General features: G+C 49.0%; 7 protein-coding genes across 7 annotated transcripts; 2 read left to right on the top strand and 5 right to left on the bottom strand.

Annotated features, from left to right (window-relative positions):
• Positions 1–1,554: 1,554 nt before the first annotated feature.
• F4807DRAFT_408538 (uncharacterized protein) lies at positions 1,555–4,726 on the bottom strand. The gene is made up of 4 exons (XM_047996446.1): positions 4,470–4,726; positions 4,048–4,381; positions 3,233–3,970; positions 1,555–3,175 (listed from the first exon to the last, which is right to left on the bottom strand). Exons 2-4 carry the CDS (start codon positions 4,192–4,194, stop codon positions 1,742–1,744), a joined length of 2,319 nt encoding a protein of 772 aa, XP_047858158.1. The 5' UTR covers positions 4,195–4,381; positions 4,470–4,726; the 3' UTR covers positions 1,555–1,741.
• Positions 4,727–5,163: 437 nt separating this feature from the next.
• F4807DRAFT_194853 (Orotidine 5'-phosphate decarboxylase) lies at positions 5,164–6,658 on the bottom strand. Its single transcript, XM_047993739.1, has one exon. The coding sequence runs from the start codon at positions 6,434–6,436 to the stop codon at positions 5,303–5,305; it is 1,134 nt and encodes a 377-aa protein (XP_047858157.1). The 5' UTR covers positions 6,437–6,658; the 3' UTR covers positions 5,164–5,302.
• A 2,752-nt stretch (positions 6,659–9,410) lies between these two features.
• On the top strand, positions 9,411–11,126 carry F4807DRAFT_194735 (CDP-alcohol phosphatidyltransferase-domain-containing protein). Its single transcript, XM_047993737.1, has 3 exons — positions 9,411–10,098; positions 10,216–10,592; positions 10,648–11,126. The coding sequence occupies exons 1-3, from the start codon at positions 9,888–9,890 to the stop codon at positions 11,032–11,034; spliced, it is 975 nt and encodes a 324-aa protein (XP_047858156.1). The 5' UTR covers positions 9,411–9,887; the 3' UTR covers positions 11,035–11,126.
• Positions 11,127–12,497: 1,371 nt separating this feature from the next.
• On the bottom strand, positions 12,498–14,504 carry F4807DRAFT_194573 (benzoate 4-monooxygenase cytochrome P450). The gene is made up of 3 exons (XM_047993736.1): positions 14,154–14,504; positions 12,842–14,098; positions 12,498–12,750 (listed from the first exon to the last, which is right to left on the bottom strand). Exons 1-3 carry the CDS (start codon positions 14,232–14,234, stop codon positions 12,550–12,552), a joined length of 1,539 nt encoding a protein of 512 aa, XP_047858155.1. The 5' UTR covers positions 14,235–14,504; the 3' UTR covers positions 12,498–12,549.
• A 1,750-nt stretch (positions 14,505–16,254) lies between these two features.
• Positions 16,255–17,547, top strand: F4807DRAFT_408525 (signal recognition particle, SRP19 subunit). Its single transcript, XM_047996445.1, has one exon. The coding sequence runs from the start codon at positions 16,407–16,409 to the stop codon at positions 17,331–17,333; it is 927 nt and encodes a 308-aa protein (XP_047858154.1). The 5' UTR covers positions 16,255–16,406; the 3' UTR covers positions 17,334–17,547.
• Positions 17,548–17,711: 164 nt separating this feature from the next.
• F4807DRAFT_194511 (CAP-Gly domain-containing protein) lies at positions 17,712–21,923 on the bottom strand. The gene is made up of 2 exons (XM_047993735.1): positions 21,408–21,923; positions 17,712–21,352 (listed from the first exon to the last, which is right to left on the bottom strand). Exons 1-2 carry the CDS (start codon positions 21,798–21,800, stop codon positions 17,720–17,722), a joined length of 4,026 nt encoding a protein of 1,341 aa, XP_047858153.1. The 5' UTR covers positions 21,801–21,923; the 3' UTR covers positions 17,712–17,719.
• Positions 21,924–22,112: 189 nt separating this feature from the next.
• Positions 22,113–25,946, bottom strand: F4807DRAFT_408520 (uncharacterized protein). The gene is made up of 2 exons (XM_047996444.1): positions 24,833–25,946; positions 22,113–24,447 (listed from the first exon to the last, which is right to left on the bottom strand). Exons 1-2 carry the CDS (start codon positions 25,248–25,250, stop codon positions 22,622–22,624), a joined length of 2,244 nt encoding a protein of 747 aa, XP_047858152.1. The 5' UTR covers positions 25,251–25,946; the 3' UTR covers positions 22,113–22,621.
• Position 25,947: the final 1 nt, after the last annotated feature.

Raw genomic sequence — 25,947 nt, 5'->3', positions numbered from 1 at the left:
AGCAGAGACGCTAACTCCACTAAATCTGGCTAGCCCCCTTGACTTTCAGGGATACCTGGACATTCTCTGTGAAAATCATCAGCCCTATCGTCAGGTACGACAGGTACGGCAGGTACGATTACTTAAATAAGATGCGGTTCATTATCAAAACCCCATTCCGTACCTACCCACGCGCTGATTCTTGTCTGACTGACTCATCCAATATTCTTGTTCCACTACCTAAATGTGACAATTGAAGGCAACTACGTGCACCTAGTTACTTCATTTCAATCAGTAATTTAATACATGATGGTTTTGACTCAAGTCCTCCATTGACGTGACAGCTGCTACCTGTACCTAGGTACCTACTCACCCAAGCAGGTACTACCTACCCATTCCATTTTTCGTCAGAATCGTTGCTATGAGTCTGCCTATCAGCCTATGTATCAGACCTTACTTATATTCTTAACATCCGGAACCTTGCAGATTTACATGTGACTGATGGATTAGATTTTATTAACATGAACCTTATAACCTTATTATGATTACTTCCACAAGTATCTACGTATGTAAACACGATGGTATAGTGACTACCTATATATAGGTATATACTACCGAGAAATGTCGATTTGATTATATGAGTTGCACTTTTATCACTTACACACTGGGGTAAGGCTCATATCAGTATTACCTAAGCACTTCACTAACCGCCCGAACTTTTCAACCTTCGGATCAGTTCCCTTCTTCCATCTGATGCCTTCCTTCTAACCTTATTATCCCACTTTATTGAACATCATGAAAACTTAGCAATTCACGAGCAATTAAGTTAGAGTTATCTTATTTCGTGTGGTAAATATCAAGAAGCATACTAAGCACCCATTCGCTCGCCTCTCCTCAAACTCTTGAAGCAGTGGATAAGGTCCCTGTGGGCCCACGATACAAACAAAAAAAACTACCTCACCATGTAGATTCATCTGAAGAGCTTATCTAGTATAATAATTATTAGTTTCGACAACTGTGTCTCCATATTAAGTAAGAGAGTTAGATATTTTCATGTATAGAATCTCGAACGGAATAGCGGAACGGGACATGGGATACCCCAGCATTGGGTATACAGATGGGTAATCCGCACTGTCAATTTAGTATCTTCAACGAAAATTGACGATAGCAAGGAGTTGTGAGGAGCATGTATAATATGGCTTTCTCTCCTATGTGTCTAGACACTTAGGTACCTAACTATAATAACATTGAATACGAACCTACTAGGTAAGTGTTTTATGCTCCATGCTTGGCAGTCATATCATTCTCATCTACAACGAGATGAACGACACCAAATGAAATCCGGAAACTACGGAATTCAACTAAACCCCACACGGGTTAGCCCCTCGGGATCTAGATCGGCCCCCGCACAAGTAAGGGGCGTAGAAAGGCGTAAGGGGCGTCTAGGCGTCGGGCATAACCATCGGGATAGAGCCAAATGTCGGACTTAAGGAACGGCGTCGAAAAAAGGCGGGCATGTGCGCGAGCGTGAGGCAAAGCAAGAGATACACATACATAGACGGGGGATGGGCCATGTTTTTTGTTCGTTCATTTTTGGTACAATGCTTCTATTCTCTCGTTTGAACTACATATACCAGGAGTTGGGATATCATACCCTGAATCTTTTTTTATTTATTTACGAAAAGAACGCCTATTCTTGCCTAGGTATTTATCTGTCATGTATCGTTTAAACATCCCAACGTTAAATCATCGCCCGGTCCGATCAGTAAGTAGGAAATTGGTTTAATATATTCCAAAGCGTGTCGTTTCCAAACTCGCCGCCGAATTGCCATTGCGCCGGCTGTTCACTCCCTGCAGAGCTAGTCGGTATGTTGGTGGCAAGGCCACTACTAGCTCCTGCTGCCGTTGCCGAGAAAGATTCCGGCCAGGTCGTTGACGTTATGTCGCCGCCGGGTATGGCTGTCAGTTCGTTGTATGCGATATCTCCTATAGGGTATATAGGCATGATTGAACTGAAGTCGAAATCTGTTGGGAATGACCAATCCGTATTCGCGAACATGTTATTGTCGGCCCCGGAAGCAGGCGTCATCCCTGTGCTTGAGCTAACACTCCCGCCTCGGTCCGTCGCTGTGGGCAAAGTAGACGTGGCGGTATTATTCGACGCGTTGCCTGGGTTCTGCAAGGCAGACTCCGATGAAGAACTGGGCGTCTGCATATCGGAGGAGCTACCGGATGTCCCACTACAGCTCGTAGTACTACCGCCTACTTCGCTAACTGCCTTGCAATTATAGCCTACAGCCTTCTTAAAGCGGATATAAATGGCATGCAGCACCCCCAGTGCAGCTTGCGCGAGTCGATTCCGGTTAGCCATCTTCTCGAAGCGTTCGATCGCCCATTCAAAGTGCTGTCGTACTGTTGCCAACAACTCCGCATGCTCTCTCGGGAATAAAATATAAATGGATGCGATCATGATAACAGCATCGAACGTCCCAAAGAAGAGAGTAAAGGTTTTATGCTGTTGGGGCTTCAGCAGAGAAAAATATATCTTCTGCGCCTCAAGCATGTCCAAGCTTGCTTTGAGGGCCTCATGGCGACTAGTAACTCGAGTGAAAACGTATGGACGATGAAGGGCCATGATGTTAAAGGAGATAAGTTGAGGTAGGGTCGGCCGTACAAATGGCAACCATCGACATTCTGGAAGTTCATCGAATCGCGTGTCTGGATTCTGCAGGCGGAAAGGCGGTGGGGTTCGGGCCTGAAGATCCAGCAACTCTTGATGAATTTTTTCGACCTTAGAGAAATCCTTTGGAAACGGCCCTTCTTTCTCCAAGTCAAGGATATCTCGCAATGGACGCATGACCTCCCAGGACCAAAGGGCTCGTGTCAGCGGTGTAGGTGGGTCATTTTCGCCACGCTGCATTATAGGCGATTTTCTTGTATCCTTAGGGATGAGAGAATCGACCGGTAGACTCCGATTCACTAAGCGGAAATCTACGCTTGTAGGTCTACCGAGCACAGCACCAGTATGCAAGTCCCAGCCGAGGAGAGTCATCCAGACTCTTCGTCGGCTCTGTGCCATCCACATCTTTTCTAAAGCCTCCTCTGTCGAATCCTCTGGACTTGGTTGAGGATCCATCTGGTCTCGATGGAGACCAATCTCTTGCGCATCTCGAATGCTAGTTCCTACTTGATGCCACTGTCGGGGAATTAGAATAAGTGGGCAGCAATGGGGATAATGAGAAAGATCACTCACAGCCTCGGTAACCATACCGGTATATTTGAGGAAAGCAGCCCTCGTCCAACCGGATAATACGGTTATAATAGACATCTGACGCTTACCTAGAAGCGACAATATGGAGATGCCAGATTCACTATAGTCAAATGCTAAGTCTTCAAAGGTCATATTGCTCGTGTACTTCAACGACTCAAACGTCTCCTCGGTTCCTTCAGGGAGGTAGAGAAGAGAACAGGCCAGCATCTGGAACAAGAGCGCGGGGAAGGCCCTTAACATCGGATCCAAGGCTTGAGGACCAGAGGTTGACAGGACGTTAAATGGCATACTGTACCACTGCTCCATCAACCTTCGAAAGACGGATTCATCGATACTGAAGTATTGCCAGTTGATATCCCGAAAATACAGGTCTGCTAGCTGTTCGACATAGGTTCTTGCGGGTAACTGGCGGATCAATGCCTTGTATCGCTCGCGCATACCGTAATTGACACCGTCGAAGGTTTCAATAGGCATTCCCGGCAATCGCTCTCCATCGCCCTCGATCTTACGCAATATTCCGAGAGTAGAGGCACTATTGTGGGAGTAGCCGAAATCTACGGGTTTGATGGGCAGGTTTTCGATCGATTCGGGCGACCGCTCATTGGCGCTCTGAGAAGACCCCTTGCGATCGGGCTTTGCAAGCGGTGTTCCAGTCTCGTACCGACAGGATGCTTCTTTATTTCGCGACACGCAATTCGTACATGGCATCTTACGGTCGCACTAGGAGGAGCATTAGTACCTCATTTAATAATGTGAATTATATTACGATAAAAACAAAATAAATGCAACTCTATCACCTTTTGCTTCCTCCTGTGGCACTCTGTACAACTTATGACAATCCTTCTGCGCTTGCGAGGCGGCGCTTTGCCATTCGTCTCATGGCTCGCTTTGTCGTTATCCATATGGATAACATTCTCAGCCACGTCCACTTCGGCGGCCGACATGGCGATGATGAAGGACGTAAACGAATTCGAGGTTGAATTTGAGGGCAAGTTCGGGAATTACTACAAAATAATGCGACCCGATTGATAGCTGAGGGGTAATATTCTGTAGATAGATAGACGAATTGTGTTGGTTCTTGGCTGGCTGGTTGCCGCGGGAATTGCGCGGTGAGAAATCGTACTGTACAATCTTGTAGAAGGTCGTAAGGTAAGCAGGGCAAGGCAACACGAAGACTATTTCTATGTTTTTTTGCTAGAATGGATCGGCGCGGAGGTACCTGGGAGATATGGTAGTTATGGATATGGTAAGTATCACCTTATTCCATACAGTCCTCTACCTTGTACCTTCCTCTACTTGCCCAAGCAAAGGCAAGCATGAACCATACAAGGCACTACTGTCCCCTGTCGCTCTGACCTATATACATAGGTAGGTATACAAAACAGCTCTTCGTAGTAAAACCTAGGTTGTATTGTAGAAAGTGGCAACCCCACCATCTCTTCAATCAAGAAGCAATGAGTCGACAGTGATCAATGATAAACCTTGACGGTCTGTTAGCGCCAGCTACCGCGACAGCCTATAAATCACGGCTTTTCCCCGCTAACACCGTTGTATCCGAAGCTTATCTAATATCCATAAATTTAGCACCCTTAGCTAATCCTCACATGTCTTTCTATTCCTCCATATTAAACAATTTTCACCCGGCAAACTTTCATGCTACACGACTAAAGGGGAAAATCAAAAAGGCGTGGTCCAAGTGGATCTATTTAGTTCTAGTCCCCGGATTCTTAGTAGAGCCTCAGGAAAACTCGCATAAGCAGATAGCTAAGGGTTGAGGTTCATCACATCTTTCTATATTGGGAAACTTCGTCATGACCCGTGGGGGGAATAATAATGCCATAAACTTCCTACTCGTTGCCAATGGACCTCATTATATATCATATGTTGTGACTTGCTAACTTTCTTAAAGCCCTTCCAAAATCTTTTTTTGATCGGCCGGATTTCCGTAATGATAATTATCTTGTATAAAGCCGAACGAACTCCAGGCTCCGGGACGAAATATTTCATCCATGCTTGATATAGTTCCACGTGGCGCCAAACGCCTGTCTACTCTCATGATTGTTGCCCTATTCGGGTCTGATATGCCTTCCACGCTTTTCTTCGGTATTGTTCTGCCTCCACTTGCGGAGACGCCGCCTTGAGAATACCCCGTCCAACGATTACAATATCGCTACCACCTAGCCCAACGAGCTTGGAAGGGGTGTTGTACTGCTGACCGAGACCATCACCTGCGATATTCCCATCGTCCTCGTCTCCTTCGGGGGGCAATTGGCAGCCGGGTGTCATAGAAATAAAATCGTCCGCCTGTTCGCTGTTCAGCGTTTCCTGCGAGATAAAACCCATTACAAAGTCTTTATGCTCCCTGGCAGCTTCTACGCAGGCTTGCGTGTATTCCTTAGTTATGAGGTTCCCCGCACTCGACATCTGTGCCAGTATCAAGAGCCCTCGTTCCCATGGGGGCTCTTCAATCCCTGCGTATACAAGCTCGTCGCCCTCGGCAATACCGCTGGCAAAACGAGGCGAGTCTACCGGCTCGAAAGATTGTGTTAGGGTCGTGATGGATACAATGCTTCCTTTCCTGCCGTTATTATGCAAGTTTGACGGAGGTGGGAGTTCCTTCGATGACGGCAGAGGCGCAGGTGTAGGGTTTTCATCCTCTTCATCGAATGAGTCCGAGACCGGGGTACCGACGGAGACGGACGTTCTCACTTCATAGTTGACACGTGAACGCCACCGCGCGGCTGCTTGTTGGAGTGCAGTTACAGCTGCCTTTCCAGGGATCATGTTGACATTTACGATGTGTGCCCAATCTATAATGCGGGCGTTGCCAGCCGTATACTGTAACTGAACCGTGCTGCCAATGTCGCCAAATTTCCTGTCCTCGAAGATAAGGAAGCCATGCCTTCTCGCAAGGGCACCCAGCTTGGCACCCGTGCCTGTTTGCGGATGAAAATCCCATCCCGCGACGAGATCGTAATGCGTCTTGAGTACAACGATGGAAGGGCCAATTCTGTCTGCTATCGTGAGAAGTTCGCGGGCAGAGGTCACGTCGGCGCTGAGACATAGATTTGACTTCTTCAATTCCATGAGACGGAAGAGGTAATTGGCTAGTGGATGGGTGGCATTGTTGGCTCTTTCGGCGAAGCTCGCCTTGAACGTAGGGTGACGGTTTGAAGCTGCACACATAGCAAATCAATTGGTCGTGGTATTTGCTAATTTTTTTTTCACTTTTCGTTATTCGGCTCGTAAGCACGAGGCAGGACTAGAGGCGACAATTATGGGCTAGTATAGTTCCGGCGAACACGTTGACCCGGTCAGGCTCTACCGACAAGAGGGCTTAAGTAGGTATCGGGGGAAGCGATCGACGGTTGGTGAGAACCCTGGACGTTGTGGAGCTATATGATGTCAATTCACTTTGGGAGAGAGAAGGTACATCTAATTGAAGGGCAAAACGGAGAACAAGATAGATCGAGCTGCATAGAATTCTGCGGCCAGAAGCACTCTTGATATATATATTGGGCTAAATGGATCTCTCGATGTGAAACACAGTATATATGAGGACTTAGGTAAACAAGGTAAGGCAAAAATAACGGGTACTAGGTACGGATATGGGTCTGGGTACACGAAGGCAATGTCTTCGTGGAGAAACCGAACATACCTGAAAGCTGGAAACGCAGGGACGCAGGGACGGGACGCAAGGTTCGTCCTCTACTCAGTGGACCGCCCTCGTACTTTGAAAGCTGACCGACAATCTTGTGCATATGCTGTTCTCCTGTTAAGTCTTGAGAATCTTGAGAATCTTGGGGTCTTCGGGCCTATTTGTCTCCTAAGTGCGAATGTTTGCTTGCGAATCGGAAAAAAAGGTACGAGGGTTCGGGTCCGAATTAGACGAGGATCGGAAACGCCTATAGGTTCTCTTGGGTAGTCTTAGGAGGTATTCGCTAGAAGAAGCCAACGGTAGACTTGTTGATTTGGTCACTTGGGCACCAAGGGATGTTGTCCAGTCTCTAATCGAGTTGGGATGAAGCAAACGGACGATCGAAGAGAGGGGGCGGAAGCAGAAAAAGAAAAAAAACAGCTAGGTAGAGTTTTTGAGGGGAAGCGGGTTGCGGATGGCGTTGGCGTTGGCGGTCCAGGTTTCGGTTTATTTTTTCTCGATTCTAACTTACCTAAGTCTAATATTTAAATAACTAACGGCGTACCCGTACCTAAGCTAGACCAATCAAAGTCTCTCGGACTATATTAGTCTAAAACCGAAGACTTTCGGAGTCGAGTCCAGACTCGTTAGCTCGAATTGTTGGTTTGTCAATTATAGGAACAATCGTGCTATGTAATGACAGGTTCTAGGATCTGTAGGGTCTAGGGTGAAGGCGGTGGGGAGCCCGAGTAGTAAAGCTGGTAGATTGGTAGAGTAGCATGTAGAGTGACATGTAGAGTGGTGCCGGTGGACAGGTGGGAGTTTTTGATGCAAGTTAGCCCACCTGGACTGCCACTGTCTGTGTGGGATGGTATGATGGATGGTATTGTATGAAAGTGAAGTGAAAGGGAATGGAATTGATCAGGTCGGGTGTCACAGGAAAATGGGCGAATGATCAATTGTCCGTCGGTAAGGTACTTGCACCTTTGCACCTACTCTAGCTATTTAGGTAACTAGCCCATCCTGTGCCTTCCCTTGGTGAACCACAGCAGGCTCTTATTCGAAGAAGGTCCGAGGATGACACTGTCGGATTTGCCTTGATAAAGGAGGTACGTACATACGTATGTACGTAAGTACCTATGTACCTATATATGCACCGGGAGGTTTGCATTGTGCTAGTCGAAAAGGGTGGACCTTAAAAAGCAAAATGCCATATATGCATTGAAGTATAATATGGGATTTGCTAAAACTCGAATGCATCAAGTTGATTGCGGTAAATATTAAAGTATTATACATATTATACATACGCCTTAGGCAATGTGCAGGTAGCCACTGTTATAAATTGAAGTGCCGTCGCCCTTCATATGTGGAAGTGAGGGTCTTCTAATCTAAAAGGGTAAGCAAAATATAGAGCCCTGGCAGGCTGGGTCCATCTCCAATAGGTATGAGGCGCAAACGATGCGGCAGGCTGATGTACCCAGGTAGTCTGCTGACTGTTCCCCTCGCATCCTTCTTCCTCCAGATGCGGATTTGGCGAATCCTTTTTCTATTTCAAGCCGGCTCTAAAACGAACAAGGCCATTGGACTGGAATAGACTTATAATGGTCTAATCTTGAAAATGGTCTGGAACAACCTTCTTACACGCTACAACAACGCCGTCAGGATTTTGTTCGTAGGAAGGTCCACCTGCGTTGATAGTCTCATCTGAGATAGCGCACTCCTTTGGAACGATACCTGCTCCTCATATAGCTTCTTGTGTTTTCAGCCGGGGGCATTGCCGGCTGAGGCTTTGCCAAGGTAAATGTCGTGGATGTTACAAGATGCACAAAAAGGATTATCGTGATAAGCTGGAGAGTGTGCCGAACGACGCCATTTGTTGGAGTGTACCATGACTCAGAATAGCACATTCGGTCGGGCAAAACCAACCGTGCTCAACATTGATTTCTCAGGTATACAGCTTCTCATCAACATTGGCTGATATGCATGTTGTATGCATGGTATACAGCTGTAAGTGAACGATGGTGCCCAGTGATCTGAAAGGTGAAGCTGCTGACCGGGCTATGTCGTCCTGGTTGCTGCAGCTCTGAATTTCACCGAAATAATAGCAAGAGCCACGCGGCTTCATACCACCAAGGACCAAGGCATATCACCAAGGCAATTTATCTTGTACCTAGGTATGACGCAGTTCCGCAATGTTGGCTGTTTGATAACAGGTCGCATGTTGTGGGTTATAGAAGCAGGGGAGACTGATCCAAAGGTTGATGCTCATGTCTCGTGTGAATACTGAAAGGTGTCAAAGGTGAAGGTACGTAGTAAAGATATGAAGAGCGGCGAGCGGCAGACATGGGTAGGAAGAACAGGGCGTCGATCGTCCCGTCCCGAATTCGAATTCACGATAACGAAAACGCTAATATGAGTGGGGCATACTCTGATACTGCGCATAGGCCACATGCAGCCTTACCTAATCTTAAAAAGATAATTTGCGGGTCTAACAGCCCTGACAGCACTTAAACTTCCAATCAATCAATTTCACGGTCGACGCGATCCCCGGCAGCTGGCACCTACCAAAACCTAGGCAGTTTTCTCTCTCCATCCAATCCGCCCTTCCCGACCCAGCCGAAAGGGACCCTTATCAGAAGACAACGTTGGAACTTTAACTCCTCCCTCTTTGATTGTCTATCTAATACTTGACCTCTTTATCTGATACTGACTTAGTAGTATCTTACCTTCTACATACACGTTATTGACTTGGGAGCTCACTCGTCTAGCCCATCGTCTTCCACATTCTTTCATGGAGGGTTATCATACCACACCTATCTAAATATCACACCACGAAAAAAAGTCACCGAGTAACTTATTACGCCACTTGTGCATTTCAGCTGGGCGCTAACCTACGAGCATCTTCTCAGCCTTTTATCAACATATTAATAAATCCCTGGGATCAAATATCATCTACTCTCCCTTTTCCGCCCCTCGCCGCCTTTGAGAGTAGTCGTCATCATGTCTGAAAGAAGAACCAGGCGGCAGGCCGCTCTGGCAGCAGCCGCAGCCGCAAACGATACTCCTACCAAATCTAACAACCACGACGACGTCGCCCTAAACAGCGACGGTATAAGCAACGACGGGAATGGCCTGGCTGTTGCGCCTTCAGATTCTAAAGTTGATAACTCTCCGCGGGAGAACATATTCATATTTTGGCCCAACATCATAGGTATGCGCTTCTCCTGTCGATGCAAGGCTACATGCGCCACGGTTGCGCAGATCTTTGTTCCACACAACACACCTTGCACCTTGTAGATTGACTTAATCTAACAATGTAAACAATTAGGCTATTCTCGTATTGTTCTCGCTATTGCGTCTCTATACTACATGCCCCTACACCCTCGCACGTGCTCGCTACTGTACAGTGTCTCGTGTCTTCTCGATGCCCTCGATGGCTATGCCGCTCGCTATTTCGAGCAGTCGACCAAGTTTGGCGCCGTCCTAGACATGGTAACAGATCGGTGTACCACTTCGTGCTTGCTCGTCTTCTTGTCCTCCGCCTTCCCGCGATGGGCTATCGTGTTCCAGGGATTAATTTCCGTCGACTTTGCCAGTCATTATATACATATGTATGCGACGCTAGCTATGGGAGGTTCTGATTCCAGCCACAAGAACGTAGACAAGTCGAGGAGCTGGTTGTTGAACTTATACTATACCAATAAGGTTCGTCTCTATACTTGCTAAAAGAGCCCTATGCTTCCGGCTAATCGAATATTAGACTGTTCTCTTCATATGCTGCGCGCTCAACGAAGTCTTCTTTATTGCTTTATACCTCCTCTCCTTTTCATCGCCCCTTTTATCACCACAGTTACTCGAGCCCCTCGGTGAGACCAGGGCTAGCGCCATCCAAACTGGGGCGCAAGTTAACAGCTCAATGCTCCGCCAGCTGTTTACCAACCCTTACAGCGCTGGTGCTCTGGAGATGGCGCGCGCGAACAAGATGGATTCCACTTTCCCTTGGATTCTCGCCGGGGTTAGCGCCCCCGTCATGGCGCTGAAGCAATTCCTCAACGTCGTTCAGCTTGTCAAGGCATGTCGATGGCTAGCTGAAGGCGATGTCGATGCGAGAAAAAAGGCGGGTCTGCCAAGGAAGAAGAGTGAATAGAGCGACATTCACGAGACGGAGACGGAGACGCTCAAAGATGATGAGGGCTGGGGTGGCGGTGGATTAGGATCTCGGGATGAACCTGAAGACGATTAAAATACGGTGTGGGTCTGTACGAGATGTCCTGTTTACGGAAGGCGTGAGGTATCGGACGGTCCTGAACGGTTCGTCTTAACTGGTCGTATGAGCTCAGGCATGGGAGACGATTGGGTTTGGCCCAACAATGGGTGCGTGTGCCACCCTATCTAGGTAATCTAGGAGAGGCTAAACGTGGTGAACTAACGAGAATACCCGAGAGCCTTGAACACAGTCTTCGTTGTACATATGTAATCTTAATTATGAGGTGGGAGAGGACGGAATTACAGGGACGAAAGACAGACCATGTGCGCATTCCGATATCAATACCAAGAAGTTATAAGTCATAACAGTTCATTCGTGTGATCCAGTGCTAATAAGGTACCTACCTACCTAGTAGTTCGAACGATATATTATATCTGCGCCCCAATTCTTGACTACTGCAGTGCAACCCAAAGGGTTAAGATCTATCTTACCCGTTGCAGTGGTGGCGTTGGTAAGACTACCTCCGAGTTGTTGCCCCTATTTTGACTAGTACTTAGATGTTCAAAAATATCGATAATCAAAAAGCAAAAGTCAGCTCATGACGTGACACCTCCCCCTAACCCCTATTTTCCTCACAAAATTTTCACGCACCATACAGTGGAACATGAATCTGGACTTCAGATATTCCCGGCCCTCCTAATTATTTTTGCCTTGATGCAGCAGATGAAGTTCTCGTGAAAATACGTGGCATGATAAACCAGCGGACAAGTTTCATTCTGGCACCGAAACGCCACTTTTATTGTGTGCTTACCTTCACTTCGAAGATCAGCAGCCCATCCATAAACTGAAAATACAGATATCAGTCACATAATACATGTGCAATCAAGGTGACGTGTTGGCGCCCTAACTCCTATCCCCATAGTAGAAGCAGACCACCTATTTTGAGACTACATGCTATGCGCCTTCGCACCCAATACACCAACGCCACCAACTGCATACGTGCAGCGTATTAGTACGGATGAAAGAACAAGTGGCCTAATACTGTACCTACTCTCTAAATCAATCACTCGCATTAGAACAGACGCACCTGTCCGTCATGTTATGCAGACCTGACATCGGAGCTAAGGCTAGAATACCGACATCTGCAGAGAGGGTCGTACACATCACATCAAGTAACCTCTTACACATATATTCGTTTCCTGCACGAACAGATCCGGTTCTGCGGAAAGAGACGGCACGTCTTTCTCTAGGGTGCAGTGCCGAGACAACTAAACTCCCATGGACATTCTCCGCAACGGCACCGTCGATCATAATGATGAACTCCGATATCCAATATAAGCTTAAGACGTAGAAGTAATTGGCTCCTGTACGTATGTACCGATGCACTCCGCAAATCATTGCATATTGCCACTCCCAGATCCGTCCACCAGCCAGCCTCATCGAACACTTACATGTCTAAGCTCTCTTCACCGGTGTCAATTTTACCATTAATGGCGGCTTGTGCCACGCAATGTAGTTCTTCTGGTTCTCGAGCCAGTTGCTACATTCGGGCATCAGCTCGATGTCGAAGTTGTAAATGAGCTTGGCTAGGATCACGCGAGTCTCCATACGACCCATCGTGAGGCCGATGCAATTCAGCGGCCCCGCGCTGAACGGCTGCGGTGAATCCAGTCAGCATATTCTGGACTTGGCCTCTTATATTGTATTTCGGAAGAAATGGGGAAATGGAATCGAAGATCGAGCTTACCTGAAAAGTCTCCCTAGCATCTCCCGCGTATTTCTCATCGCCCAGCCAACGGTCGGGGACGAACTTTTTCGCATCCCTGAAATAGCTCTCTAAACGCCCGATAGCATGGTTATGGATACCAACCATGGAGCCTTCAGGTATGAAATAGCCATCCACGGTTAAACCTCCTGATGATACCTGCCGAGGATTAAATGACGTTGCAACCGGAGGCCAGACCCTCATGGATTCGTCGATTGCAGCCATGAGGTATGGCAGCTGAGAGACAGAAGCGGCTGCAATGTCCCGATCCGAGCCGAATGCAGCACGGATTTCATGCTTAGCTCGGGCCATCGTCTCCGGATGAGCGAGCAGGAGATATAGCGTACTCACAGAGGCCGTAGCTACAGTTTCTGATCCGGCCATCACCAACATCTGGGCATTGGCATACATCTGCTCCTTAGTGAGTGCTTCGCCTTCCTTGCTCTCGCTGGTAATGAATGACATATAGTCCGGATGGTCGGTCTTGCCAGCAGCCATCCTCTTGTCCACGAGATCCAGCGTAGTTCTCAGGTGACAAGAAGAGGCATCTGCGATTTTCTTCGGAACAAAGAACCTCTGATACATCCACAGGAGCCAGGGAGAGATGTCGTACAGGGCGTGTACATACACTCCTCCGACAAAGAAGTTCATGCTAATATTGATCCAGGGATGGTACTGCTCATTCTCGATACACTTGAATACGTCCTCTCCGAACACAAGGTCGCCCTGGATATCGAACGTTGCCCACATCACGTATCTCTCTACGTCGATGGGCTCTCCTCTTGCCGTGGCGTTTCTTAGTTTCTGGATCATCGAGTTGATATATCCCATCACTAGGGGTTCCTGTTCCCGAGAAGCTCTCTCTGAGAAGGCTGGGTTAAGTTGACGGCGTATTCGAGCATGTTCTTGTACATCAGCCTGGAACATACCTACCGCCCCAAAAGTATCCTTTAGTGGTGCGGTCCGGGTATCGCGAGTTAATGGACCCCCTTTTCCATAACGAGGGCCATAAACGTCCTTGAAAGCTGAAGGACTAGCACACGAGACTTCATCTGGGCTAACCCGAACTACGGTGCCATACTTCTCGTGCAGTTCGGCAAATGTATAAGGTATTCTACCCCGGTACCGTGACCAGCTTATGGGAAGATGCGACATGGCATAGAGCTTTGGGCCTGGTAAAGCAGCCAAGGGGTGGAAGAAGCCATTGTATATAGCCTTGGTGATTCCTAGTGTAGAGACCTTAGGTGAAGTTTAGTTCATACAACCTCATGCTCCGTACTCGGGTTGGTCTTACCAATACAACAGCGAATGCCAAGAACTCTTGTAGTGAGGTTTTTGCGAGGGGTTCTACAAAATGGACGAGTTTACTCGACATTTTGTGTTCCTTCTAGGTATTATTAGTGAAACTGAACCATGTTGCCATGAGGTCCATGGCTCTGACAACTGCAGCCAAGCAAGATCATAAATACTCGTCCGCCACCGTCCTTTCATAGCTACATTTCCGCAGCCAAGTATATCTCCGTTAGAGCGGGGTGATGTTGGTGACACATCACTCTCCGTGTTGATGGAGGGATGGCAACTGCGGTGATAGGCACAAAGCAAACTACCATGTGAGCTTGATGACAGTCGGGGTTAATGTAAATCTACCCAGTCATATTCGTTGATTAGATTCTGTCATACCGGCACTTGAAAGATATCAATCCTCGAGCATGATTGTGCAAGGGGATCAATAACGTTATACGCAATGATTCCTTCATGAAAATGTATCTTGGTCTATTGGTAGTGTAAGCGACGGCCTGGTATAAACACACCGAGAGCCGAAAGGATATGTCACCCCTCAAGAGGCTAGTGGAGCCGGTTGGTGTAACGTATTGTGATACCGCCCTGGTCATGTTTTTAATAAATGCTATCAGTAGATGAGTACCCGAATCTTAAAGGACTGGGTATTGTTCAATCTGTATGACACGAGGCTGGACTTGGGCCACAAAAGTCGAGGAGGGATAGCCGAAGTAAGCATGCCGGCAGTTATTAATGTCGTATTAGAAATATTTAACTGGATGATCGTGACATCTAGCGACGACCTGGTTCGTGGAATCCCCAAATCTTGGTCTGGAAGAGAGAAGTGTGGTGCGAATACTCGACAGGTAGACCACACTTCTGCGCTCTTGGGTTTCTCCCAGCGAGCGAAAAGTGACTTCACATTTAGCGTAGAAGCATTTGAGAATAAAAAAACTCGAATTTAAAGTTGAATTTCTGCTAGCTCTAAGACCGAAGTGTTAGCTTAGCGACTATGCCTTTCGTAAGTCTGAGGTAACAACTTAGAATGCGTCTTCATATGTCTGTAGGCATACGAAGAAAGCATCTAGGATTTTAACCCAAGTACTTAGAATATTCTTCCATGGATAGACCTACCTACCCAGGCCAAGACGTTAAGCAAAAGTTGTAACAATATGCTTTGGTCTAACTGGGTAGTGTATCCAAGCAAGCAAATCAAGATACGTAGATGATCCCCGCTCATAGAAGGTGTGGAGCGTACTGAAGTTGGTTGGAATCTTTTGCTGCTTTCGAGTCTTCGCCTCAGGGTGGTATTTTGCGAGTATTGGTAGCTGCTTTGAAGCAGGGTCCGAGCCTGCGAGGTGATTAATGCGCAACAGTACTACAGTGCCATCCTGATATTTAGATGTCGGTTCTGAGGCACCGGCTTCAACTCATATTTTGTAGAATCGTAGCCGTTTTCCCGGCTTGGCTTGATATTCAAATGACTGGCCTAGAATTGAGAAAGCCACCATATTTTCCACTTGGCGGAGAGCTGCCCATCCCGATTCCCGAGATTTTCATACCTCGGCCCCCGCGATATTAACGGTGTTGTCCTAATATAAAGCCGGGGGACTCGGGATGTGAAGCAAACAGTCGGCATGTCAATGAGCTTTTATTTTTTTTACTTTGATCTCTCGTGCCTAATGGATAAGTAGTGTATGAACATGAGATCAGACAGATGTTTCAGACATCCAATTTAATATTTTTATGGATTCTTCGCTCTTTTCTCTATCCGTATGGTGTAATTCTTCAAAACGTGCTGTTAGCGACGTGAAAGAACATGCTCCTAGAAGCACGGTCGATAGATGACTTTGACAATTCGGTCATGATTGACTCATGACTCGGTAGCATATCAAGGTGGGCCATAGTAGAGCAATGTCGAAAATTGAATCGGCAATGATAATGAAGTCGAATCCATCGAAGAGAGAAGATGCTCGCAACCAGGTTCAAAATGTGCAAAGGGTTAAATTATCAAGTCTCACTCTCCTTCTAGAAAGAACATTCAACCCTGCCAATTACAGGCCTCAGAGTTCCTAACCAATTAAGGGCTAGCGTATCCGACCCCACTACCAGGGAACCCTTAGCTTACCTAGCTCCCAGCTGGGTACCCCACATCCAAAATTCGACGTTCACGGTTTCGTCCATCGCTTCCTTCCAGCTACACCTCAACCAACAAGGGGTCATAAATTATCACAACCACCACCACCACCACCGCCGCCCACCGCCCAACATGTCGCACCCGCGCGTAGAAGAAGTCTCCGACAGCGACCTCTCGGACCCCAGCGAGGGCGACATCGAAGACTTCTTGGAATCCGACATCCTCCGGCAAAAAGCCCCGGCCTCCGAGCCCTCCCTCTTCCCCTCCTCCGGCCCATCCTCCGGCCCACGCATGCAACACCCGTCTGCCGCAGCGCCGCAGCAGCAACAGGTCCAACCAAGCGACATAAAAGACTACCAAATGCTCTACCCAGTCTACTTCGACAGCACGCGCTCGCGAGCCGAAGGCCGCCGCGTCTCCAAATCCCTCGCCGTGAAGAACCCGCTCGCGCGCGAGATAGCCGCGGCCTGCGCCGCGCTCCGCCTATCCCCCGTCTTCGAAGCGCACCGCGTGCACCCCAAAGACTGGGCGAACCCAGGACGGGTGCGCGTCAAGCTCTCCTCCTCCTCCACCTCCAAGTCCCCCTCTGCTCAAAAATCCCAACCGAACCCGTACGCCGCACAAGTAAAAAACAAACACCACCTCTACATCCTCATCGCAAAACACCTACAAGCGCACCCGACGACCGACAGCTCCGACGCCTTGCGCCGCGTCCGGGTCCCGGGTCTCGCGGTCCCCGACGACGACGAGCCGTGGCCTAGGCCGGCGGTGCCGCGGGGCTGGAAGATGGGGGAGTTGTTGCCTGCGTACAGCGCCGCGATGACGGGGGGCGGGGTGAGCGAGAACGCGTTCAAGGATATGATGAAGGAGATGCAAGGAGGAGGAGGAGGCCCCGGCGGCCCAGGTGGCGCCGATATGATGAGTATGCTCGGAGGTATGGGCGGAATGGGGGGTATGCCCGGGATGGGCGGAATGCCTGGGATGGGAGCTGGACCGAGCGAGGGTGGAGGGGGCGGCGGCGGTGGGAAGAAAGGGAAGAAGGGAAAAGGAAGGGCGTGAGGGTCGTCTAGGGGGGCTTTGATAATACGTATGTCTAAGAGATGGGATGAGGTACTACATACCATACCCTTCCATATAGAATAAAAGGGGTTGTGGTAAGAAGGAAAAATGACTGTCACGATGCACCTCGCATCTTCTAAAGACTTGCATCAAGTCTATGAATGACACCACCATCAACTTGCAAGATAGGATAATGGAATATCATGTCATTGTATCTCTTCATTCCTACCATACGCCACGTGATGATACACTGCAATGATGGACACGACGATACAACCCTCAGAAACGGAATGGGTATCTCACTGCCTCCTAATCTCCATCCTCCAACTTTCAAAATTCGTCCTTCCTTTTCCATGATTGTACACAATTAGTTACAAAAACCGGGGCTATATAGCCGGAGAAAGCTTCCCCTGCAGATTCCGCCACTCCCTCGACCCGAGAACCTGCACCTCCTTGCCGCCGCCACCACCAGGTATCACCTTACCGTCAGCGTCGGGAAGTCTGATCTGGAGTTTGGCCGCGGCCCTACGCATGCTCCTAGCTTTTTGGTCGGATTCTTGCTGCCTCTTCCGACCGGGTTCGGCGCCGAGTACCACCTTAGACTTTTGTACGATAGAAGCCTCCCAGTTCTTCCATGCCTCGTAATCTTCGTGCAACTTCGCTGAGTGGTATTGCGGCGTAGACTTCGCCGGACGCCACGCCTGCTTGTCCTTAGGCAAAGATCCTAGATCGAAGACCTTGGCAGATGTTGCCATCTTGAGCAGCTCGCTCAGCGCGTCTCTACTCTCAGCTGCCACAAGTTGTTTGCGTTGTTCCGCAACAGGTCTCGGTTTGACCAGAGGCTCAGCGAGCCAGTCGTGCCTAGCCTGCTCCGTGGTGCGCGCACGTCGGTTGTCTTCGCGCAGGTATCGGACTGCCTCCTGGAGACTGGCGATTTCGGCCTTGAGGGCATCCATCTCGCGGGCTGTGGCCACAGCACGCTCTTGGCCAGCCTTGGCCCCGGCGGCATTGTCGCCAGCCTCGTCGCCGAATGCCCTGCTGTCACCGGCGATCTTCTTCCACTTGTCGCGATCGGCCTCGAGTGTCTTGGCCTCACGATCCTGCTGCTCAATGTCTTTCTTGAGACTTGCTACTCTCTCTTGCGCATCTACGATCTGTGCTTCGAGATCTGCAATGCGGGACGCCTTGGTATTCGCATCACGCATGCGCGCTTCGAGTGTTTCAATACGAAGAGTTGCTGTGCTGAGGTTCTCGTCACGCAAGGCAATAGTGCGACGAGCCTCGTTATAATGTTCCTTGAGTTGTCGCAGCTCTTCTTCAGCATCGATCGGGATTGTCTTAAGAGCCTTGAGTTCTTGTGCGCGAAGAATCCATGGTGCCGGGCTACGTTCGAACTCTTGTGTCTGCGATAGGTCGGTGCAGACGGCTGCGAGGTCGGTGATCTGACCGGTAAGAACACGGAGTTTAGAGAGGTAAGTAGAGAAGAGGTCCGACTCGGCTGATGAGAAGGCAGTCATTACTGTACGGTGGACCGTACTCTGCACTTCAGGATATGTAAAGGGTTCCGGACGACCTTCCTCACTAAGCAGCGCATGAAGGTCGACGCCAATCTTACGAGACATCTCCGCGAGCTCTTGACTTGAGGTTTCGCACTGCTCGAATGCCTCAGCAGTATCGGGAGTAAGAGCTAAGGATCTCGCTCGGAGATCCTCCAGAGATCGTACCGCTTTGCTTATGATGACCTTAGCGCTACGGGTTTGGCTAATGACAGTCTCGGACTTCTTAGCGAAATGTTGTGCAAGCTCGTCTTCGTCGCCGTTTGGTGGTACGACCCTTTGTACCATATCCTTCACGACATTAAATGCAGTGGCGGCAGATTCTAAGTGGCTTTGCATCAAGATAGTCTTCATCTGCATTTCATCGGCGAAGCTCTCAAGTCCCTCTGAGATGTGCACCTCGCCTAGATGTGTCATGAGAGCGATAGTGCGTTGCAATTCGCTAGCACATTGCTTCTCCTTCAGCTCATCGCGGCGTAACCCATCGATCCAGCCATTCAGAGCTCTCTCGACCGGCTCCAGTTCATACAAAGCACCTTCGTACTTGGCAAATTCTTCTAGCGAGCAGTGGCTGATAGCATTGACGAAACGATCGCACATGGACGATACCCAACTGAGTTTGTCCAATGCGTCGCAGCCAGCGAACACATCGTCTTCGTGGCCAGGGTGCGCTTGTCCATTAATACGTTCCTTAACAAATCCATGGAGCAAGTTCGCCTTGAAAGCCAATCGGCTAAACCGTAGCAATGCCAGGACGGAGTCTTTGTCAGCATTGTAGCTCTCAGGCAAGAACAATTTGACGATCTGGAGGTGCTGTTGCGCTTCTTGGGCATCCATGCGCTGCAGCTCTAGATCGATAGTCTTGACTTGTGTCTTCGCAGCTGAAATCTGGAGCTTCTGGTTTAAGTCCATCATCGCTCTTGACTTGCTGTTGAGTTGTTCAGACTCAGCTTCGTTGACAGCATGAGAGGCGCGCATGTCTTCCAGGTCGGTCTGAAGATTTGTGACAAGCTCCCTGAATCGAGATAGTGTGTACTCCAAATCTGAAATAGTATCGTCCCTCTCGGCAGTTCTTCGAGCTTGTTCCGCAATGACGCTATCCTTGAGATCGATCTCCTCCTGCATTTCTTTCTCATTCTGGACGTGATTGACTTCAAGTTCATCGTTAATTTCCTTGAGCGCTTCGAGGTCATCAATCACGGCCTTCAATTCGTTGATGTGTTCGGATTGTTGTAATTTCTCGTAACTCAGTTGCTCGATCATAGTCTCTGCGCCCAAATTATCGTCGAGCTGTTGTCGGAGGTCTTCAGCGCGCGTCTCGGATTCCAGAAGTTTCTCTTTGGCGATCTGGTACTGCTCCTTAATAGCCTCAAAATCTGCGAGGTCCTTCTCCAGCGACTTGATTTGCGCCTTAGAATCTTCTTCCTGCTGCTGTGTGATATCCCGTAGCCTGATAAGAGCTTCACGTAGTCGCTCATTATGACGTTCCATTTGTAACCATCCTGCGCTCGCTCGTTCTTCGGGAGACATGCCCTGAGAGTATTCGGTATTCTCCTCGCGCAGAATTTCGACCTCAAGCTCTAGCTCTTCTGCTTTCTGCTTCAATGCCTCGAGTTCTGCCTTGTAGACTTCGGCGGTTTCTTCAGCCATTTCTCTATCCAACGTTGCTAGTTCCATAACGGAGTCATGCTCAGCCTGCAGGGTTTCGATCTGTTCTAGCCGTTCTTCGGCTTCCTTGAGCTGCTTGCGCAAAGCGACGTTTTCCTGCGCCGTCGTTTGATATTTGCCCTCAATCTTTTTATTAATCGTTTCGAACTTGTCGCGTTGTTCTTGAAGCCTTTCCATCTCTTTCATCTTCTCTCGATCTTCCAGTCGCTTACGCTCAAGGACTTTCAGCTTTGCTTTAAGGTCCTCGTTCTCTCTAGTAACTGCGTTAGAAGCACCTGGGCGACCACTGGGACCCGCGCTCCCGGGCGTTTTTGAGGGAGCCGCGCTACTCATTGCCGATTTCGAAGACGTCGCTGATCGACCTGCGGATGTGAGCCTTTCCAGAGCCCTCGTCCTAGATTGAACAGGACTACTCTGCTCGCCGTCACTCTTAAGAGGAGAACCTAAGCCAGATCTATTTCCACTTTCACCGCCGGATAACGAATCCCCTGATCTTACCCTTCCGGAAGTAGGACGGGCAGCGCCGCGACCAGCTACGGTAGAAACTCGACCACCAGCAGGCCTCGTAGCGCCACTTACAACTCTCCCCGAAGCGGAAGATGTTGAGGGTTGTCTCCTGGATCCAGATGAAGGTAGCGGAGGTGGGCCCATGGACGCTCGGCCTCCACCGAGTGAAGGGCGCGGTTTTGGACCAATGGAAGAAACGCGAGCATTCGATGGTGTGCCGGTTCTTGAGTTCGCGAGGCTAGATGCAGCGGTTCCAAGTTGCTTCGTAGGAGATTTAGTAGGAGACTGCTACGGTAAAGTTAGGATTGAAAAGGATAAGAATATAAAGCTAAGTTATACGTACTCTTCCAATACTAGAAGGTCGAGTTCTAGATACTGGGCTAGGGCTAGGAGCATTGAGGCTCATCCGCTTTGGCATACTAGGGTCGGTCACAGAACCTGATCGTCCTGGAGCTGTACTCGTACGAGAACTCCTTCGAATAGGGGCTGTTGACTTCGGCGGTGGTGGTGCAGCTTGTAACACCGTGACTGTCACAGGGCGAACAAACATTCCTCTTCCCGGTGAACAGTCGAAGTATCGTTCGCCTTGGACTGCTCCATCGTTCTTCCCGCTGTCATCTTCGAGCTCGACACCAACCCAATCACCCGCAGCAAAATGCGTCTGTCCGACATAGCGAACGGTGGCATTGCGGCCATCGCTAAGGCGAATTGACTGCCCAACTGCGATTTCCGACATATTGGGCAGTTAACCTGTAGGTTAGTACATTCCGGTTCAGAGTGTTGGGTGTTAACCGTGAAGTTAAATGGTGGACGACGGTGACGGATGACGGTGGTAGCTAGCTCTTTGTCTAAGTTTAAGTGTTTAAATGTTTAGGTGCACGCGTTTCCGAATTCGTAACGCGAATGTTGATTACCTAAGTACCTTTTATCGGGGTTATTGACATTACGAAAAATCAAATGTGGGGTTAGCTTTTACATGCATAACTGCATACAGTAAGTACACTTGTCAACGCCATAGGCCAATATGTACTTAGGTAGTACTGTATCCACTGTGTTATGCTTTGCATCCTCGTCACATGTCTCTAATATCAACTTCACTCCACATCGTCAAAAGCATTATTTGTCGATACCGAGCAATTCGGAATCCAAAATTCCTAAGAATCTACTAATCAAATTGCCAGCTCCCTCAGTACCTCCATAGACTTGCCTAGATGTCCAGTCTATGGAATAGCAATCCTCCACATCTTACCTTGAGACTCAATAACCCACTCCCCCCCTACTTCATGCTTCTAAGACGTCTCATTTTTATTGGCTTTGCAGAATCATGAAAAGAAAAAAGCCAAGTGATCTTATAAATTATGGGCTCTATGTAGGGTATGGTCCTTGCATTTACAACATATTTCATTGGTCTCCTTTCCTTCCGCGCTGTGATCCCTTTCCTCCGTACGTACAAGTGTAAAATATTCATCAGAAAAGCCATGCAGTATTCAACGAATTGAACTTGGATCCATACTCTATTTTCAACCGTCTTAATAGACAATGTCCGCTTCACCAGTTCTATGACCGCGTTGCAAAGCCAGCCTTGAAACTGCCGCTACGCACCCACTCGAGTATCTCGAAGCCGAGCCGTCGTTCTAGCTTCTCATCCACACCCTTGCCCTCCGCCATGCGTAGTACCATGACAGCCGAGTTGACGAACTCGACGCAGTTATTGCCTTGGATCTCTGCCGGCTCAGATGTCTTCTTGACATAGATCGTTAGGTCTGCTCCGATGATCCCGCGCCATAGCGTTGCTACCCACTGCCAATGGTCGTCCGCACGGTACGCATCGTTAACATGCAGTGAGCTGGCATATTTATCCGAAACAGTCAGACTATAGCCGTCTGATATAACCGCAACTGGTAATCTGAGATTGGGCTTTGATGACATATCTTCAGCCGGTTTATCGCCTTCTCCCATCTCGGTATCCGTCCCACTTATTGATGGTGCATAACTCGTCATGTACTTGATCAACTCTTCGGACGTCTTGTGCCACTTCAACATCCTGGCAACGTAAGTGGCTAACGGGCTCAGGAGCATTGATCGTTTCGGGGGGCTCTTTTCTGCTAGTTGCTGGCTCTCATTTCCGCTATTGTTATTCTTTCCTTCCGTGTCTCCTCCGCTCGGTTGTGTCTGGGTATCATCTGTCCAAGTCTTTACAGCGTATTCGCCTGAGACGGATAACGCCTTCTCCACCACGGAAGCCACCTCCTTTAGTATGGAGGGCGCCGCACCTTCGATGGCGATAAGAGGTCCTCGCGTTTCAAATATGGGTCCTCCGGGACCTGGTGGCTTTAGAGGAGGGCTAATCGAGCGCAGTATCTCAAGCTTCAATAAGAATGACCATCGTGGAGGTACCTGTTGTGGCTGTGGCTGTGGTTGTGGTTGTCTCGTAGGGACGTTGGCTCCATTAACAATCCCTAGGCCAGTGCCATGGGCAGATTGAGCAGCGGAAACTCCACGTGCTGATCCTGTCTCTGAGCTCATCGCGGGCGAGTTTGGAATCTGGGTCTGTAAGGGGGGTAATCTAAGTGATTCATCAAAGGCATTACTAGGACGGCTTGGCGTCTGAACAGGCTGGTATTGCATTGGAGGTCGTGGCGGAGGTTGCATATGAGGATGGTTGGCGTAATTAGGCTGATGGTATTGTACGCCCGGTCTAGGTAATGGGCCAGGTCCGTAACCAGCTGCTGACATGGGCGGGCCGGCTACCGACTGACGTTGAAAACGCGGGTCACGAGGGTCCGCCGAAATATAGCCCATAGGAGGTGATCCGGGCACAAATATGTTCGGCCCATTAAACCGGCGTCGTTTGGGGTCCATCGGTGCGGCCATTGGAGACATCATCGAGTAGTCCTCTTCAATGTTATGTAAATGCGGTTGCGTGAACCTACGATCATGATCAAGGGACATCGTGCTGGAAGCAGATCCTCGCCGGAGGTGATCCGTCTCAATCACTCGAGGATTTGGTGTTACATAAGGAGGCATATTCGGGGCCGGTCTCGCGATATCAGGCGTCGCTGCGCTAAAAGGGGTAGAGGGCGTTCTCGGAGTCGCGATGTAGCGGCCACCGCACTTAGGACAATGGCCGGGATCCTCGCCGGTCGCGGGCAAAGGCCTACTGCTAGCAGTCTTGCCTCCCCGACGGGGTTGGTATCTGTAATCAGGGTACTGGCGTTGGTGGCGGATCTTCTCCTCTTCGGCGAGCCTCTTCCAATTGTTTTTTATCTCTTCGGGCTGTTCTCTCCACTGCTCACCGATGAGCTTAGAAATCTCCGGGTTGGCGAGTCCCGGATGCCGGGCGGCGACTTGGCCTTGGTAGTGTTGCCGATAAAGGATGAACGCTGTTGAAAGGTTAGAAGCAAACACAAGATTTAGCCATACGCCTTTTTTTCTCTAGACCTAAACTAGGTTTACGACTTGTGCTCGTGCCGTTACGAGTTGGGGAATAAGACAAGAAAATTAGGTCTCGACCCTTTCATTTCCGCCCTTTGACTCCTTGATACAAACATAGTACGCCAGACAAAGAAATCTATGCCCGAGTTACCCGTCTCGGGATGGAAAGTAACTCCTACCGAAACCCTGCCGTGTTTATGAAGAGGAGGTGAATGTTAAAGAGACGGGAGAAAAGGCGGTGGGGATTATTTTCGGCTCAGAACAGAGTCCCAGACCCAAGTTCATCGAGTGGAGGTGCAAAGCTAAAAGCAGGAGAATAAACATTCTACATACCGTTTCGTGGCCTAGGAACCTTAGGTGCCTTGGTACAGAGGCATATCAACTCCCTTGGCCCTTCACTCGTATTCGATGTTGCTGTATTAGGAGTGTAGAGTCTAAGGTCTTGAATCCGAGGCTGGTTTGCCTCTTCGACGTCAATGGAGTATGCTCGTTTTCGGTGCGGTTTTGTAGTTTCTGTTGAATCATCGGGGGGATGTGTGCTTGATGCCGGTACGGGATTTGATCTCGGTGGTGCTGCCGTTGTTGCTGCTGATTCCTCTCTATCATCTCGACGACTCATTGCCATCGCGGCCTGCTGAGTCTTACTTCGTGTCGTGGGACTGGCCGTCGTTGTAGTTGATGTAGTCGGGAGAGACGACCGGTCATTTGGAGAAGTAGGGGAAGAAGATTCGCTGCTACTAGCTCCAGTCATGTTCTTCGCAAACGAGGAAAGGACCAAGCGAAGTGTGTCGGTGTGTGGGGAGGACAAGCAGTCCAAAGAGCGGAGTCCAATACGGCAACATACACGACAGTACACCTACAAAAGCCCTCAGGGGTCTAACGTCTGACATCCAAAGAAAAAAAGTGATGCCGAAAGACGGTGCCGACGATGATCTGATGAGCCAACTGCCTCTTGTGGTAAATGGGTATGTGGCTGTCGATTTGAAGAGACATGAGACATGAATAAATGACGCGGGCAACAACCAAGGGCTTGTTGAGATTGTTTTCTTTGTTGGTATACTTTCCATTCATAAGGACCTCTGCCAGGAGACAATGATCCTAGGAGGTGAAGGCAGCTGGTCAATGTCCTTATGCCCTAACAACCGCCGCCGCCACTATTGCTACCGTTTCTACTGCACACGCAATTACCAGACCTGCGTTGGCCATTATTAAGAAGGGTGTGTGGTCAACGCAGTTAATGGATGAGTAAAGTGAGGGAGTGGGTAATATCGAGAGGACAAGAGAAAAAGATAGGTCCCTTTTAGACTTGTGTCTCGGGAATATACTGAGAGGCCCAACCTGTTGCAGATTAGCCACGCATCTTTCTCACATACTCTCAACCTTACCTATCTTTTTTCATCCCCTTTTCTTTGTCCGGCGTTTGCGACAACTGGCCTTAACAACCACGC

The sequence above is a fragment of the Annulohypoxylon truncatum genome (genome assembly GCF_022578515.1).
Source record: "Annulohypoxylon truncatum strain CBS 140777 unplaced genomic scaffold F4807scaffold_3, whole genome shotgun sequence".
Classification (NCBI taxonomy): domain Eukaryota; kingdom Fungi; phylum Ascomycota; class Sordariomycetes; order Xylariales; family Hypoxylaceae; genus Annulohypoxylon; species Annulohypoxylon truncatum.
Note: the sequence above shows the minus strand (reverse complement) of the source record. Positions and strands in the feature narration are given on the sequence as shown.